Source organism: Podarcis filfolensis (assembly GCF_964270895.1).
Source record: "Podarcis filfolensis genome assembly, chromosome: Z".
Lineage (NCBI taxonomy): Eukaryota > Metazoa > Chordata > Lepidosauria > Squamata > Lacertidae > Podarcis > Podarcis filfolensis.
The window spans coordinates 36,168,968-36,185,485 of NC_139617.1; the positions used below are offsets into that span (position 1 = coordinate 36,168,968).

General features: G+C 43.1%; 2 protein-coding genes across 5 annotated transcripts; one reads left to right on the plus strand and one right to left on the minus strand.

Moving 5' to 3' along the window:
* Positions 1-2,358: 2,358 nt before the first annotated feature.
* Positions 2,359-7,614, minus strand: SURF6 (surfeit 6). 3 transcript variants are annotated; one of them, XM_083596886.1, is made up of 5 exons: positions 7,536-7,614; positions 6,407-6,739; positions 5,426-5,671; positions 5,159-5,247; positions 2,359-3,104 (listed from the first exon to the last, which is right to left on the minus strand). In XM_083596886.1, exons 2-5 carry the CDS (start codon positions 6,498-6,500, stop codon positions 2,439-2,441), a joined length of 1,095 nt encoding a protein of 364 aa, XP_083453012.1. In that variant the 5' UTR covers positions 6,501-6,739; positions 7,536-7,614; the 3' UTR covers positions 2,359-2,438. The 3 variants fall into 3 exon arrangements, with proteins under 3 accessions (XP_083453012.1, XP_083453011.1, XP_083453013.1); XM_083596885.1 differs by having other exon boundaries at positions 6,407-6,736; positions 7,536-7,605; XM_083596887.1 differs by having other exon boundaries at positions 6,407-6,736; positions 7,465-7,548.
* Positions 7,615-7,627: 13 nt separating this feature from the next.
* MED22 (mediator complex subunit 22) lies at positions 7,628-16,268 on the plus strand. 2 transcript variants are annotated; one of them, XM_083596896.1, is made up of 5 exons: positions 7,628-7,772; positions 10,022-10,169; positions 11,011-11,091; positions 12,434-12,642; positions 14,757-16,268. In XM_083596896.1, the coding sequence occupies exons 2-5, from the start codon at positions 10,047-10,049 to the stop codon at positions 14,953-14,955; spliced, it is 612 nt and encodes a 203-aa protein (XP_083453022.1). In that variant the 5' UTR covers positions 7,628-7,772; positions 10,022-10,046; the 3' UTR covers positions 14,956-16,268. The 2 variants fall into 2 exon arrangements, with proteins under 2 accessions (XP_083453022.1, XP_083453023.1); XM_083596897.1 differs by having other exon boundaries at positions 14,763-16,268.
* The last annotated feature ends 250 nt before the right edge of the window (positions 16,269-16,518 follow it).

The window sequence follows — 16,518 nt, forward strand, 5'->3', positions numbered from 1 at the left end:
GCAGACGAGCTTTATGGGGATGCTGATTTCATTTTCCAATAGGACTTTGTCACCTGCCTACACTGCCAAAAGTATCAAAACCTGGTTCAATACCCATGGGATTATTGTGCTTGATTGGCCAGCAAACCCGCCTGACCTGAACCCCATAGAGAATCTATGGGGCATTGCCAAGAGAAAGATGAGAGACATGAGACCGAGCAATGTAGAAGAGCTGAAGGCTGCTATTGAAGCTTCCTGGTCTTCCATAACACCTCAGCAGTGCCACAAGCTGATAGCATCCATGCCACGCCGCATTGAGGCAGTAATTGATGCAAAAGGGGCCCAAACCAAGTACTGAGTACATGTGCATGCTTCTACTTCTCAGAGGTCCAATACTGCTCTATTTGCAGTCCTTGTTTTGCTGATTTCATTTAATATTCTAATTTTCTGAGATTGTTAATTTGGGGTTTTCATCAGCTGTACGCCATAAACATCACAATTATAACAAATAAAAGCTTGACATATCTCGTTTTGCATGTCATGAGTCTATCTCATATATTAGTTTCACCTTTTAAGTTGAATTACTGAAATAAATGAACTTTTCCACAATATTCTAATTTTTCGAGTTTCACCTGTAGTTGAAGGATATCTTCAGATATCTGAAGTGTGCATGCACACGAAAGCTTATATCCAGAACAAACTTAGTTGGCCTCTAAGGTGCTACTGGACAATCCCCGCCCCCAACTGCGTCAGACCAACACAGCTACCTAACTCTACCTGAACCTGTTGTAACAGTTTAATAAAGATCAGGCTTACTAGCTGCTTTGCTTCTCAATACTCTCTGGTTGGCCTGTTATTTTCTCCTACAGATAGGGAACCCACTTAAGGACTCTATATGGGCGCTTGGAGCAGTTTTTTCCTATAACACCAGCATTCAGCTTCATGTCCATGACTTCTAGTGTCATGAGATTGAGAAATATTCTCTGCCCACTTTTTTACCTCCATGCACAATTTTATGTACTTCAGTAACGTCTCCTCTTACTCGCTTTTTCTCTTGACTAAGAAGTCCCAAACGCTGCAACCTTTCCTCATAGGGGAGCTGCTCCATCCCCTATAAAAGGGGGATTTTTATTTATAAAAGGGTTTACCCCAACCTTTAAGTAATAGACACTTAAATCAGTGTTTGTCAATTGAGAGTAAAAGACACTCATTCAGCTTTATGTTTTCCTTTCATAATTCCTTTCCACCTAATTTGGATTAAGGCAAATTTCAAATATATACCTATTTAAATAAAAAATAGTTATCTCCTACACTACATAGGCTAAATACTATAAACTCATCAGATATATGTTGGAGATACCATACCTCCCAAGTTGAGCTTATGCCCACTTTTGGGGTCTGTTCTAAAATAAGCCACTTTTGGAACATTATTTTGGTTATTTAACAGATTAACATCTAACTACAGATGAAAAAATAAATCTTATACATTACTGAAAAGTTGAAATGAAAATGAAATAAAAACCAGAGGATTCACAAACAGTATTAAACTTACTAACTGAAGTTATGTGTATTGCCTCATACCTGAAAACTCTGGAACCACCACAAAAAGGACTGCACAAACTTATTTCACAAAAAGCTATTATAAATCTCAAATTGACTGGAAAAGTGGTACTGTTTATTAACTTCTGGAATTAGTATTTTCAAGATAACATTCAACTTTTGTGCATCTCTGCAAACAGCTGTAAATATTTATTCTTTATCTTCTGGAAATTATATGTAAACTAATACATAATATTTTTATGTTGCGCTAATGTAAAGTAATGAAAAATAATCTCTTCTTTTTATTTATCCCATTATTGTTATGATATTAAATTCATCTGCTTCCTTCCTGAGCTCCTGTTGATGAGATTTTGTGAAATTTCTTCACAAAAAATACATTTGTCAGCCTTAGGGCTGTGTTCCCTTCTGGGAAATTTTCAAGGGGCTGCATGCCGGTTGATGGGCAGGGCAAAAGCAAAAATGAAGGGGAATACACATTTTACCCAAGGGGGAAAAAAGACATTATAGCACAGTCAAAGGTAGAAAATATTCAAGGAGGGTGTTAAGCTATGCCAGGGGGCCTGGAAGATAGGTTTTGAAGGCCACATTTAGCACCCAGACTGAAGGTTCTCTTATCCTGACTCAGGGAGAGGGATGAAAAGATCCACTTGATCAACTGGCATAGCTCAGGGTTGTATGACCACAGAAACAGTCTTGTGAAAATATTATCTCTTTTGCATCTCAAGTGTAGGAGCTCCCTCTTCTTGGTCTAGCTGCACAGCCTGATGACTCCAAGTCATCTCACAAGCAAGGAGATTTAGATATAAAAAATTTCAGATGTTCCACTACAAAATAGCTTTTATTAATGAGCCCTGTGAGCACCTGCCTTGGAGTGGGTTCCAATGGTCCACTAGCCTGATTCATTTAATTTTGGCTTTGCCCAGGTCCTCGGGCAGGATGCGACCCTTTTTGCGAGCCTTGGCTTTCTTCTTCTCCACCTTGGCCATCTTTTTCTTCTGGAGGTTCTTGCGGCGCTTGTCTTGCCGCTGCTGCATTTTGTTCACTACATTTTCAGTCCGCTTCTCCCACTGCCTCTGGCGCTGGGCCTTGCGCTTCTCCTTCCGCTTCAGGGCCGCCTTCAGCCGGTCCTCGTCATCACGGATTTTGACCCCTTCTGCCTTGTACAGGACATTTGTCCACTTCATCTTCACCTCCAGCTCCTTGGCTTTCCCCTCATCCTTGTCTTTCAGATCTTCCAGCTTACTCTTCCGAGATTCCAATCTGCTCAGGAGTTGCTTGTAATTCTTCCCTGTCAGTGGAGTAATGTTGCCTTTCAGCGCCTTCCTCTTTTCCGCTTTGCTAAGCCCTTCCTCATGGACTTCAACCTTATTGAAGACGATCTCAACCTTGGTGTCATTCTTTGGGGCCTGGGGCTCTGAAATAGCTGCTGAAGCCTCCTCTGCCTCCTTCTTCTCCGTTTTTTCTTTCATCCTCAACTCTTTTCTACGGCGTTTCTTTCTCTCCTTCTCGTATTTCCTTCGTTGCCTCTTCTCCAACACCGCTGGGGACAACTCTTTGCTGTTTCCCTGTTAAGAAACAGCAAGTTGAAAAGAAAGAGGAATCGTTCAAAAGAGGAAAGTGAACTTTTTAAGCTAAAAAGACAGTGCCTAGAAAAGAGCACTAACATATGTATCATTGTAAATCTGGTGACTGTATTATCTTTACCATTACATTTAAAAGCAGGAAAGCCGGCAAGGATTATTTCCTTCAAGAGAATTTCAGCTGGAAGACTAACAATGTAATTATACATTACTGGATGCCACAATCAGAATATTGGGTGGGGGGACAAAATACTTTTATGCATGATTTAGAAATCACTATTGACCCCCAAAATGGAAACTGCTTCAACCTGTCCAACTTATTCATACAGAACAACCATAAAATCCATCTTAATAGCAGGAGGATGCACAGACTCAAGACCCTGATACCTTGTGGACTTAATCCGGAAAACAAAATTTAGACTACAATTCTGAACCTACTTACCCAAGAGCAGGCCCCATTGAACTCAGTGGGACATACTCTGAAGACAGTATTATAGAACCACTCTGCTAATTTCTATGTAGCTAAAAATAATAATAGTAATTTTAAAGGGATAATTTGTATATGTCACATCTCTTAAAATTTTTCCATCCTGAGTACTCTTAGAATTGTCACTATTTATTAACTAAACAGTGTTGGATCGATCTCAGTTTCATATATCTCTCTCTCTCCCTCCCTCTCTCTCTCTCTCTCTCACACACACACAGTATCTATATATTACACGTTTACAGAAAAAACCTAAATACTGCAAAAGTTATTGGAACTGTGGGATAACTAGCCTCATACAATCAATGTGCTTAGCTCACTTTGGGAGAGACTGGATAATCAAGGCTTTGTTCTCTCCCAGTTTACCTGAGCAGCTCAGGTGTAAGAGGATGTGATGGTTGCTCAGCTTTCACAAGTCACTCTTCAGTTCCTATCAATGATTTAGGAACTTGCACCACTGTAATTAAGCCACATTTTACTGCCTGTGCAGCTTTTTCTGAATGCTGTATGGAAAAGCACATGAATTTGACATTTGGAGAGCTTGTAAGTAAACTTTTTAATTTGCCAAATGTGTTCCTTTTTCTAAGCTACTAAAAGAGGGAAACTTTGGAACTCACTTTAAGTGGTATATTTTAAAAGTCTAAAAACCCTTATTTCCATACTTTACTTTGTTGTGTATTTTGCTATTTCAAATCTCTGCTGGTGTTCTCTTGCCAAAGAGTACTTGCCCCAAACTTGGATCATGGTATCCAGGAATTCTCATTTTTATCAACCTTTCTCTCTCTCTCCTTGAACCAACAGAAAGGTTCTTCATTTGCATACTTAGGCTCATGCTTATCCTTAGGATCACTGCCTATCTTTCTCATGGGGAGGGGTAAGGTGCATAGGACACTGGAAGCTTAGAATGCATTGCTGTAAGCTTATATTTTCAGCCATGTGATCTACAAACTTATATTTTCAGCCATGCGATCTACAAACTTGCTTTTTAGAGTGAAAACAGTAAAGCTAAGATTATTAAAAAGCTGATTTTTTTCACCCAAATATTTCTCACCCATGCTATGTTTGAACAAAATCACAAAGTATAAACAGGCCTGACTGAAGAATGTGTTATATTTATACACTCAACTGTAGCCCTTCAGATGTTTCTAACCATCCCTGACCACTGGCAACGCTGGCTGGGGCTGATGGGAGCTGGCTGTTCAACAACCGGAGAGCCATAGGTTCCCACCCCTATTATACATCAACCACCCCCCATCACATCCTCCAAAATCTGGCCTCCAAAGATGGGTGAACTGTTTTAGTTCAAATCAAGGTAGAGCAGAAGCCAGTATGATATCAACTGGAACCAGAATACTAGAGGCATAGGGATATTTCCACCACACACACATCTAACAGTGCAATTTTGTGGGTGTTTAATCAGGAGCAAGTTCCACTGCCCTAAACGAGGCTTGCTCCCAAATTAAGCTGGCATATGCCTACAGCCTAAAATTGGCTTTGGATTCTCCAGGCTTTCTCCACATCTTGACAACATTTTAAAGGAGGGTGCTGATCTTACCTGGCCAGAGATTTCTTGGATCTTCTCGTGCAGTCTCTGCCGCAAGAGATTCATGGCTGAAAATGAGCTGGCTGTGCTCTTGTCACCACCTGTAAGGGAAAACAGGAGAAAGCACGTGACCTGTGTCCCAACCCAAATTGCTGCTAAACTCAACTCAGTGGCCTGGTTCACACATAATTCTAAAATATGGGTTACTAAACCACTGCTTAGAGTTATGTGAGAACCCAGCCCAGTAGCTTAGCTGACTGGCTGTAGAAACACTCTCACCTGCAACATCATTTTGGCTTCTGTCCCCTTTCCCCCCAGTAGTCTGAGATCCACTGGAACTGGGTGCAGCATGGATAACTGGGCCAGATTTCTTAATACTGGCATTTGTTGGCTTGGCTGGTGATGCTTGGCTGCCCCCAGGTGCTGTCTGCTTGCCCAGAGGGGTGCCCACTATCTTGCCTTGCTTCTTCTGTTTCTTCTTCCTCTTCTTCTTTGGCTGGGTGCTATCGTCTCCCAGTCCAGTTCCTGAGAATGTTTGAAGGCAGAGACACAAGACTTCATTAAACAAAGAGAGGAAAATATTTTGCAATCTGGTTGATAAGATGCTGTGCAAACATTTCTGCAAGGAATACAGTCATACCTCGGGTTACAGCCGCTTCAGGTTGTGTTTTTTCAGGTTACACACCGGCGAAATCCGGAAGTACCGGAACAGGTTACTTCCAGGTTTTGGTGGTCGTGCATGCGCAGAAGCGCCAAATCGCAACACATGTGTGCGCAGACACGCCACTGCAGGTTGTGAACATGCATCCCACACAGATCACATTCGCAACCTGAGCACTGTAAATGCCTAAGAACATACATATTAGAAGCCCCTCCAGATGTTACTGGACTCCAACTCCCATCAACCTTAGCCAGTATGGCTGATCAGGAACGATGGGAGTGGTAGTCCAGCAACTTCTGGAGGTCTGCAGGAAGCACCAAGACAAGACAACTGAATTTTTCCAAGTTGCATTTTCAAAACACACTACTGTCATTCCATTGTGGCATCAGGACCCTTTCCTGAGCAGATTATAATCTAAAATGAGCTGTGGTTAAAATAAGGATAAACATTAAGTACTACCACTCTGAGGTACCACTTTTCATCACAAGCAGTATATAAATACTGTGAAATAATAAAAATAATTACAATAACCAAGGAGGCTGCACTACTACAAAAAACACTGATCTAGAGAAGTAAATGACAGCATCAGATAATTGTACCAAATTTCCTTTTTCGTGGCTCGGGGGCTTCCTGGGTGCAAATTTTCTTGGCCAATTTCTGCAGGTAAGAGTCTTTGTTGACTAAACTGGCCATTGTGGGATCAAAGTCTTGTGAAGGTAAAAGATAAAAGTAAATAAACCAAAAATTAAAATAAAATCGTAAGATGGTCTCGCAGGGGGAATGTTGCTTCTAAGTCAAAGATGTCTTGTTCATTCTGATCATCCTCCCTTCGAAACTTCTACCCAGAATGCTGTGTGAGGCTGCTTCTGCTACGTCGACCCAAAGTGGACAAAACTCATGGGGCCACGTTTGCATACTCGCTTTTCATCCTGCTTAACGACAGAGAGAAATTATTCAATGACATGAGTAAACTGAAGGAGACTCATGGATTGATATTTACAAGTCAAGAAAATAAAAATCCACAGAAAGCCATCTCAACACATGCACAGGCATTTGAGGGGGAAAGTGGACATCTGTTGACTTGTAAAGCTATTGTATACACAGTTACAGACTGTACACTCCTTAATATCACATGTGAATGGTTGTTAAAGAGCAGACCTAATTTGTACATATGGGTACCCCAAATTGTACATCTGTTTAACAGAACGGGTGAACAGCCCCCACGTGTCACATCAGCCAGCTAAATTTTACTTTCCAGCAAACACGTGTGCAGGGTTACACAATAAAGAGAGCTGTTTTTACGCACGCACAAGCGTTTGCGTGTAGAGTGTACTGATCAACTACTGTGTACACAGTTTCCCAAACTGAAAATATGAATAGCTGTAGGAGCGTGCAGCTAAACAACTTATGTACAGAGGTTGTACGCTCGTCTAACGCCACGTGCGAACCAACACATGCTGGCCGCTCACAGGAAGGAGAGATAATCTCATATGTAGGCGCAAGGCAAACCACTCCAGATCTCCCATCCTGTGTAGGGCTGGCCAGTGAGCAGTTGGCGGAGATCCACCCCCTTAAGGCTTTTTAGGGGTTGGCACGCGTTCCCCTAAACCAGGATCGCAGGGCGTGCAAAGAAGGCGCTGCAACCCGTGTGGTTCACCTCAACGCGTGCGCTTCTCTTGCAGGAATCGCAAAAGCGCACTACGCGTGGCTCGTGAGCTGGTCACTTACCTGGGCTGGAGAGGAAGGCAGAACTTGCCCACGACCCTTTGTGAACGGCTCGGCGCTCTATTGGTAGACCCTGTGAGGAGGAGGCGAAGGATTATGGGATGTTGGAGGAGCTTCGGAAGGAGGAGGAGGAAACGTTTTCCCCGCCCCATGGGCTGGACGTAGCCAGTGAAGGAGGAACCGTTCGCCAGAGAAAAAGGAAAAATGGCCGCGTGTCTGCAAGAGGATTACATGTATTGAGTAAGATACTGAGATACTAATCGATCTATTTATTTAGACTTCTTTTGTGACTGGAGAGCAGGAGAGCGATGCACTTGGCTTCTCTCACTTTTCAAATGCATGCTTGTGCTTTCAGTGACTGGTGTGTTTACTACTCCGGCGGAAGAAAGGCTGAAACTTTTCTGAATTAGCGCGCGGAGTAATGCAGCACGAATGCGGGTGGAAGGCTTCTTAAACAGGGGGCGATGCACCCCTTAGTCTCGTTTGTTGAGCGCTGGGCGAGTTCAGATCAGCCTTTCTCAGTCTTGTTGGCTTCTAAGGTTTTGGGATTTATGATTCCCATCATAGCAAGTCAGAAAGCTGGTCCATCTAGCTTAGTGTGACCCGCACTGGCTGGCAGTGGCTCTCCAGGGTTGCGCTCTCCCAGCTCTCCACGAAATGATGAGGACCTTCTTCAGAAATAAGGTTCCAGATCTAAAAGGGATGGTTTGAGTAAGATGCTGTCATGTACTGAGTCGGACCATTACTCCATCTAGCTTAGTGTTGTCTGCGCTGACTAACAACAGCTCTCCCAGGTTAGGTGAGCTATAGTCCTTTCCTCTAAAAAATAATGTAGCGGTCCAGCATTTGTGGCTCTAAATAAATAGGAAGCTGCCTTATGCTAAGGAAGTCCATCACAGAATTGGGACTGATGTGAGTTGTAGACCTAAACTTCTGGAGGGCACCAAGTTGGTTAAGGCTAATGAAGCAAAATAGGCTGGAATTTGACCAGTGGATATGTATTTTGTAATGCATGCATTTTGAGGTGGGTCATGGAGATGTGCAGTTGATGGAGAAACTGTTGAGATCTGTTGCAAATTGAGGGGTTTTTTTGCAGAAGCAATGACATCCTTCTGGGCCATCTAGAGCAGGGGGCACTGTTATACAGTGGTCCCGCTCCTTCCTCCTGGGCTGTGTCCAGAAAATGGTGTTGGGGGGGTGAATGTTCAGACCCCTGGGCTCTCACTTGTGGTGTACCTCAGGGCTCTGTCCTCTCCTCCATGCTTTTCTACATCTATATGAAATAGCTGTGAGAGATTATCAGGAGGTTTTGGCTGGGTGTATGCAGTATGCAGATGGGTATCCTCTCCTTTAAATCGGAACCAGTGAAAGCAGTGAGGGTCCTGTGTGAGTGTATGGAGGTGCTTGGAGAGTGGGTGGAGGTTAATGGATTGCGGTTGAATCCCAACAAGACAGAAGTACTGTTCTTGGTGGGGCAGGGGACACGTGGGTGTAGGGGACCCCCTTGAATGGGATAACTGTGCCCCTGAAGGATCAGGTGTGCAGCCTGGGAGTCATTTTGGACTCACAGCTGTCTATGGAGGCACAGGTCAGTTCTGTGTCCAGGACAGCTGTCTACCAACTCCATCTGGTATGCCGGCTGAGACCCTACCTGTTTGCAGATTGTCTCACTAGAGTGGTGCATGCTCTGGTTATCTCCTGCATGGACTACTGCAATGTGCTCTGTATAGGACTACCTTTGAAGATGACTCAGAAACTATAACTAATCCAGAATGCGGCTGCTAGAAAGGTGACTGGGAGCAGCCGCCGGGACCATATAACACCAGTCTTAAAGGATCTACATTGGCTCCCAGTACATTTCAAAGCACAATTGAAAGTGTTGATGCTGACCTTTAAAGCCCTAAACAGCTTTGGCCCTGTATACCTGAAGGAGTGTCTGCACTACCGTCTTTCAGCCTGGACACTGAGATCAAGCACTGAGGGCCTTTTGGTGGTTCCCTCACTGTGAGAAGTGAAGTTACAGGGAACCAGGCAGAGAGCCTTCTCAATAGTGGTGCCCACCTTGTGGAGTGCCCTCCCTTCAGATGTTGAGGAAATAAACAACTACCTGACTTTTAGAAGACATCTAAAGGCAGTCCTGTTTAGGGAAGTTTTTACTATTTGATGCTTTATCATTTTACTATTCTGTTGGGAGGCTCCTAGAGTGGCTGGGGCAACCCAGTCAGACGGGCGGCATCCAAATAAAAAATATTTTATTATTATGTCAACCATAGTTTATTTATTACTCTGTCAAGGAGGGCTGTTTCCCAAACTGTTTTGTACCAATTTTCTACTGTGCTAGGAAGCTCTTTCCAGTGTCTGGTTGCAACTCACTGCTTGTAATGAATGGCTTATTCATTCAAGACTGTTGTCTTGAAATATATGTAATAAAGCTTTGACTTTCAATTGTTGTTTAGTTGTAACTCTTTCTGACCTTTCTTGGTGAGCAGCTAAGATTCTCTCCTTGCCACCACAATGCCGCAGCAGCGCGTGCTCCCCCAGAGCAAGGAAACCCTCCTTCAGTCTTACAACAAGAGGCTGAAAGATGACATCAAGTCTATCATGGATAACTTCACAGAAATAGTCAAAACTGCAAAGGTATGAGAAGATTACTTGTGGGTGGGTGGCGGGACCTCATGTCATGGGTATTCTTTCTTCCATCCAAACTCAAAGTTTTTGCTCACCTAATTGGAACATAAAAATATTACCTCATCATTGCTTTAAGTCAAAGCTGGGGGAAATTCTCACATTCGATTTAAAGCCCCATGATATGACTTTAAACAGTCATAACTTCCCCCAAAGAATTCTGGGAGCTGTAGTTTGTTAAGGGTGTCAAAAGTTGTTAGGAGATATTTAGTCCCCTCCCAGAGCTTACAGTTCCCAGAGCTCCCTGTAAAGAGGGGTTGATTGTTGAACCGCTCTGAGAATTGTTGCTCAGTGAGGTGAATAGGGGGTCTCCTAAAAGCTGTCAGTGCCCTTAAGAAGCTACAGTTCCCAAAATCCTTTGGGGGAAGCCATGACTGTGTAAAGTGGTGTAATACTGCTTCAAATTTATAGAATAGAAGGGAGGCCTAAATGAATAAATGTTCCTATAAGAAGGATTGAATGAGAAGCCTCCATTTTACTAGTTGGGGGCATTGCTTCTTCTATGGCGGAGTTGGGGAACCAGTGGCTCCTCCTGATGATTTTGGACTCCATCTCCCATCAGCCCCAGCCAGCATGGTCAGCAGTCAGGGATGATGGGAGTTGTAGTCCAGCAGCATCTAAAGGATCACATGTTCCCCATGCCTGCTTTCGCCAGAAGTGTTCGGAACCTCTGGCAGAGGGAATGCAATAAAATCTCATGGAGGATAGTGAAGAGGGCTGTTTTTCTCTGCAGAACAGTGTAAGAAAGATGTTGAACCCAGTGTAAAAGCTTTGTTTCTAACATTTGCTGTAGATTGAGGAAGAAACCCAAGTTTCTCGGGCAACCCAAGGAGAGCAGGACAACTACGAGATGCAAGTCAGAGCTGCAAATATTGTGAGTAAAAAACATCCAATAGGAGCATTTGTTGGGTGGGTTCTAGGGTGTGTTCAGATACCTGAGAGGCTGCCTTCTTCCCTACAGACCCTCTCAGGTGTTGAGATCAGCAGAGGGGCTTTTTTGGTTGTTCTGCCACCCTCAGAAGTTCTGGGTGCTGATAGCTTAGGACAGCTCATTCCCAGGGGCAGCTCTTCGATTGTGGAATTCCCTCCTCACAGAAGTGTGTCTTCTTGTTTTTGTTGAGATGTGTGTGTTTTAGGATCCACCCAATTCCTTTGAATGTGATTTGTTTTAACTGTTCAGTATATTTTAAAAAATGTTTTAATATGCCTTGGGACCTGCTGGTGAAGGGTGGGCAATAAATTGTTGTTGTTGTTATACATTCAGGGTAATTTGGGGCTGTATGTCAAGATTGGATTACTGAAATATGCTGCATATGGGCTTCCCTTGTGCTCATTCCAGAAGCTGCAGTTAGTGCAGAATGCTGCAGCACGATTGCTGACAGGAGCAAGACCTTGTCAGCATATAACACCCAAGCTAAGAGACCTGCAAGGGTTGCTCATTTGCTACTGGGCCATGTTCATGGTGTTATTATTGGTATATATAGCCTTTAACAGTTGGGACCAGTTTACCTGCAAGATAGTCTTACCAAATATATGCCCAGTGGACTGTTTTGATCTGTCGAGCAGGCACTGTTACAAATGCCCCATAATACTTGTTCTGGACTTGTAAGAAATTAATAATTTAGGGTGGCAGCACTGATGCTTTGGAACTCCCTGTCCATCGATATCAGGCAGGTGCCTTCACTGTACTCCAAGGTATCTGCCAAAAACATTTTTGTTTAGGTAAGCCTGTCCAGACATGTAGAAGACAGACACATCTTAATTTGGTTTTCAGCTTGTCATTGACTTTAATTATTCATTGAATGTTTTAAATCAGGGGTCAGCAACCATTTTCAGCCATGGGCCGGTCTACTGTCCCTCAGACCATGTGGTGGGCCAGACTATATTTGCCGGGGGGGGGGGTGTGTGAACGAATTCCTATGCCCCACAAATAACCCAGAGATGCATTTTAAATAAAAGCACACATTCTACTCATGCAAAAACATGCTGATTCCCCGACTGTCCGCTGGCCGTGTTTAGAAGGTGATTGGGCCTCATCCAGCCCACGGGTCTTAGGTTGCCTACCCCTGTTTTAAATAGTAGTGTGGTATTTTTCTTTTTTCTTATGATTTCATTCTTTTATTCTTTTTGTAAACCGCTTTGACACTTTTTCTTTTTACGATCTAGTGGTGTATAAATAGTATAAAATAAACAATTTGAATTTATTTCTCTGCTAGGTTCGAGCTGGTGAGTCTCTTATGAAGCTTGTCTCTGACCTAAAACAGTTCCTGATCCTCAATGACTTCCCTTCTGTCAACGAAGCCATCAACCAGCGGAACCAGCAGTTGCGCAGCCTTCAGGAGGAATGCGACAAGAAGCTTATTGCCCTGCGTGATGAGATCTCGATAGACCTCTATGAGCTGGAGGAAGAATATTACTCTTCCAGGTACAAATGAAGCCATGGACGGTTGCCCTATAGTAACCACAACAATTTCCTGTTTCTGACGTGGGGTGGGGGTGGGGTGGGGTGTGTGTGAAAATAACAACTGTCCTTGTTTTAAAAAGCATCCCTAAATTCCCAGCACCCAAAGAATCCAGGCCCCAAAGCTGTTTTATTGAGTACTTCATGTTTGACGTGAGATGTAGCCATTTTGGAGGGCAAGCACACCATGTAACTAGGCCTTTCTCCACAGAGATGTGGAGGTGAGCTTCTCTCCTGCCCCCTCATCGGCATTGTGATCTTGTCACCTAAATGACTTGCAAACAGGAACAGGTATTGGATCTTGAACTGCCCAGAGTACCCCAATCACTAGTCAGTGTAAACTGCAATCCTAACCATGTCTACTCAGAAGTAAGTCTTCTTGAATTCATTGGGGTTTGTTCCTATCTAAGTGGGATTAAACTGCTTTGAAGCTTTTTTTACAATCAAGTGGTGTATAAATTTTATGAAATTAATAATAAATGAAGATGGCAGCTTTAGGCCACATTCTAACAATACATTTAAAGCACTATGATGCCATGCTAAACAGTTATGGATTCCGCCAAATAATTAGGGGAGCTGTAGTTTTCGAATGGTGCAGGGATTACAGGGTTACAATTAATTTCCAGAGTTCCCTGTGAAGAGGGATTGATTGTTAAGCCACTCTGGGAATTGTAGGTCTGTGAAGCGAACAAGGGCCTCCAAATAGTACTTAGCGCCCTTAACTACAGCTCCCAAAATTCTTCAGGAGAAGCCATGATTGTTTAAAGTGGTATCTGATGCATAGTATGAGCATGGGGTAGTCAAACAACAACATCTGAAGGGCTGCAGTTGAGAAGATATGGAACTTTGGGGTTTAGGATGCAATCATACGCACCCTTAGCTGAAAGGGACCACAATTGAATAGAGTGGGGTTTGCTTCTGAGTAAAGATACATAGGATTGGACATAATAAGCATTTTTTCTTCTGTCTGTGATGACTGGACCATGAGTTTCCAGTTCCAGAATGTTAAGATGCATCAAAACAAAGCAATATTTTAAGGATTCTTTGTTATGCCACTATATTATATTATTATTATAATTATTATATTATTATACACACACATATATCCCATTAGAAATATTTGCTGCAAGCTTTATTGTAAATAAAACAGCAGTGTGTGGGGGAAAATATAATTGTCATTTCAGCTGATAACTACATTATTTTTTTAAGCAAACCCACAGCTTGTTTTTGAAAACCTCCTTCCCCCTGCTTGTCTTATGCAAAGCTTGTTCCTCTCCTTCCAAAACTCTTCCACTGCTTTATTTTCTTTTGCACCTCTTGTTTGCTTCAGAGCAGGATTTCCACAAGCAAGAAGGACCAAGATAAATGGTTATACACATGCAGCATCTTTTTTTAAAAGGGGGGGGGTATGGCTCAGTGGCGGAGCATCTTCTCTGCATGCAGAAGGCTGCAAGTTCAGTCCCCGACATCTCTAGGCAGGGCTATCAGAGACTCCCTATCTAAAATGCTGTACACAATACTGGGATCAATGAACCAGTGTTGTGACTTAGGATGAGGTAGCTTCCTACGTTGCTGTTCAGTATCATGAGGACAGAAGTGTTGCTTTATTTTTAGGAGAAGAACAATAGCTCAGTGGCAGAGCACATCCTTTGTATGAGGATGGTTCTGGGTTCAATCCCTGGTATTTCCAGTCAGGGCTGGGAAAGACTCCCTTTCCAAAACCTTGGAGGGGATGCGGTATAACCTGAATACTAGCTGTTGTTAACAGTAAGGAGAGTGCTGTTGCACTTGCTTTCTGCTTTTGGGCTTCCCATAACTAGCATCTGATTGGCCAATCAATCTGATTGAGAACTGGATGCTGGACTAAATGAGCCTTTGGCCTGATCTTGGAGGGCTCTTACGTTCTTAACATTAGTTGTTGCTTCTTTTTTCCCCTTTTTTTGCTATTTTCTTAACACTGTTGCCTCTGTCTTGCTTTTCTCCTTTTCTCTCCCTCCTGTATCTCTCTCTCTCTCTCTCTCCTTCTTGTGGCTTTTCACTGTCCTTTTCTCCTTAACGGGCATCTCATTCGGGGAAAGCTACAGTCTGTGTGACACCAACGACCTCCCGCTGTGTGAAGCTTATTGGAGACAGGAGCTGACCATGTCCTCCCCAGAAGGCCTAGCCATGCCTCTGGCGGCTGCCATGATGGAGGAGAACATTCCGGCCCCTCAGGGGTCCACTCCTTCTCACCCTCACATCAACGGGCATGGAGCAGGCCCGACGGAGCACGCCTGAAAAGGGAGCCTGCAATTCTCCCCAGCTTTGTTGCGTTTTGACAGTTGAACGTTCCGGTGGTTGCATCAAGACAACATTTTCCTGCCCTCCCCAGGCTCTCTTCTCTGGCAGCAGGCCTCAGCTGTATTTGCAAGAAGTCACATTTCTCTAGGCACAGCCTCACAGGATAGCTAACCCAGTGTTTCCCATGGGTTGCCCAGTGCAGTCAAGATGGGAAGTTTGCTTCTCTTGTGGCTGTGTTTTTAGTGTGCAGGTGTTCTTTTAATGTTCCCTGCCTACGAGATCCCTTGGGAACTGTGCTCTCTTAGATGGAATTTCTTGTGGGAAAAAGTTAGGCTGTTGCTTATAGTCTGACATTTTAGTATCTGAATGGGAATTTTAGAGCAGGAGCTGCCTTCAAGGCAGCCCAAGATGGCAGAAATTTAAGCCATTGAAATTATTGCCACTGGGTACAAAATTATAAGAAGAGTGTCTTGTCTACATGGTCGGTTTCTCTTGAAGGTGCAGAAGCTGTAAACAAAATGAAAAAACTTGGTGGCCCTAGTACTAAATTAAGAACAACTATTAAAAAGTAATAATATTACGTTTACAGTACTGTATTCTTCCTCCGTATCAGTTGTGTAAGCTAAGGCTCACATCCCTGTCCTGCAAATACCTACTCTATTGAGTAGCTTCAGGGAGCAGTGTTCAAGGGTTGTTTTCAACTGAAGGAACAGGCCTTAGTCCTTTCCCCATACTCCAGTTGCTAGAGTATTTGGGTTTTTTCCTTCCGATCAGCTGTATAAGGAATTAAAGCCCTATCATGTAACTACTTACTGTATAAGCTGATGCCTCTTTCTACCACACCCTTCTCTGAAAACCATCTGCTCACATTTTGGTAAAAGTCTGGATGTGGATCTTAGCATACATGTATTTGAAAACAGGACTGGGCCATCTAAAACATTTCAAAACTATTGACAAAACTACTTCCAACCTTTCTTTAAAGAAACCAGAAAAACTGGCCATGTCTATGTGCAGCTTCATGTGGGCTGGTATCCTCTGTTTTACCTCCACCCAAATCAGGAGGACATTTGTCAGTTTAAGGATGTGTGTCGGGTGGCTGTTTAAAGGTAGAAGAGAAGTGCCAGTTGAAAAAGAGACCTTAGTTGTATATTCAACATTAGTCTTCTGATGCCAGTTCACTTGAACACTTGATTGTAACATGTTTGTGGCTTTTTTAAAAGTAGGATTTTGTGGGGGGTGTTTAATTGAAAAAAATGTATATTTCTCTAATTGTTAACAAATTGTTTGAATAAAGTCAATTTTTATACAAAGGTTTGGAAAGAGATTAAGAAAGTTTTGGAGCTGGGGGGGAAGAATGAAGCTTTCCCTAATGGGTAGAATTTCAGCCATCAAAATAAATGTATTACCTAAAATGTTTTTATTCCAGTCTGTCCTGATTGTCAACAGTTTGTGCTGCTTCAGAGATATTTCTAGATATATCTGGTGGGGAAAGAAACCAAGAATTAAGTATAAAACTCTGATAGATTATAAATAAAGAGGAGGCTTTACCCTCCTTCACCC

What these genes read in the sequence shown, in the direction of transcription:
- SURF6 (XM_083596886.1), bottom strand. Translation starts at nt 6,500, where the DNA reads ATGGCCAGTTTAGTCAACAAAGACTCTTACCTGCAGAAATTGGCCAAG. An exon ending in GCCACGAAAAAGGAAATTTG is followed by an intron (nt 5,672 to 6,406) that starts GTACAATTATCT and finishes AAACATTCTCAG; the next exon opens with GAACTGGACTGGGAGACGAT. An exon ending in TCCAAGAAATCTCTGGCCAG is followed by an intron (nt 3,105 to 5,158) that starts GTAAGATCAGCA and finishes GTTTCTTAACAG; the next exon opens with GGAAACAGCAAAGAGTTGTC.
- MED22 (XM_083596896.1), top strand. Translation starts at nt 10,047, where the DNA reads ATGCCGCAGCAGCGCGTGCTCCCCCAGAGCAAGGAAACCCTCCTTCAG. An exon ending in AAATAGTCAAAACTGCAAAG is followed by an intron (nt 10,170 to 11,010) that starts GTATGAGAAGAT and finishes CATTTGCTGTAG; the next exon opens with ATTGAGGAAGAAACCCAAGT. An exon ending in GAAGAATATTACTCTTCCAG is followed by an intron (nt 12,643 to 14,756) that starts GTACAAATGAAG and finishes ATTCGGGGAAAG; the next exon opens with CTACAGTCTGTGTGACACCA.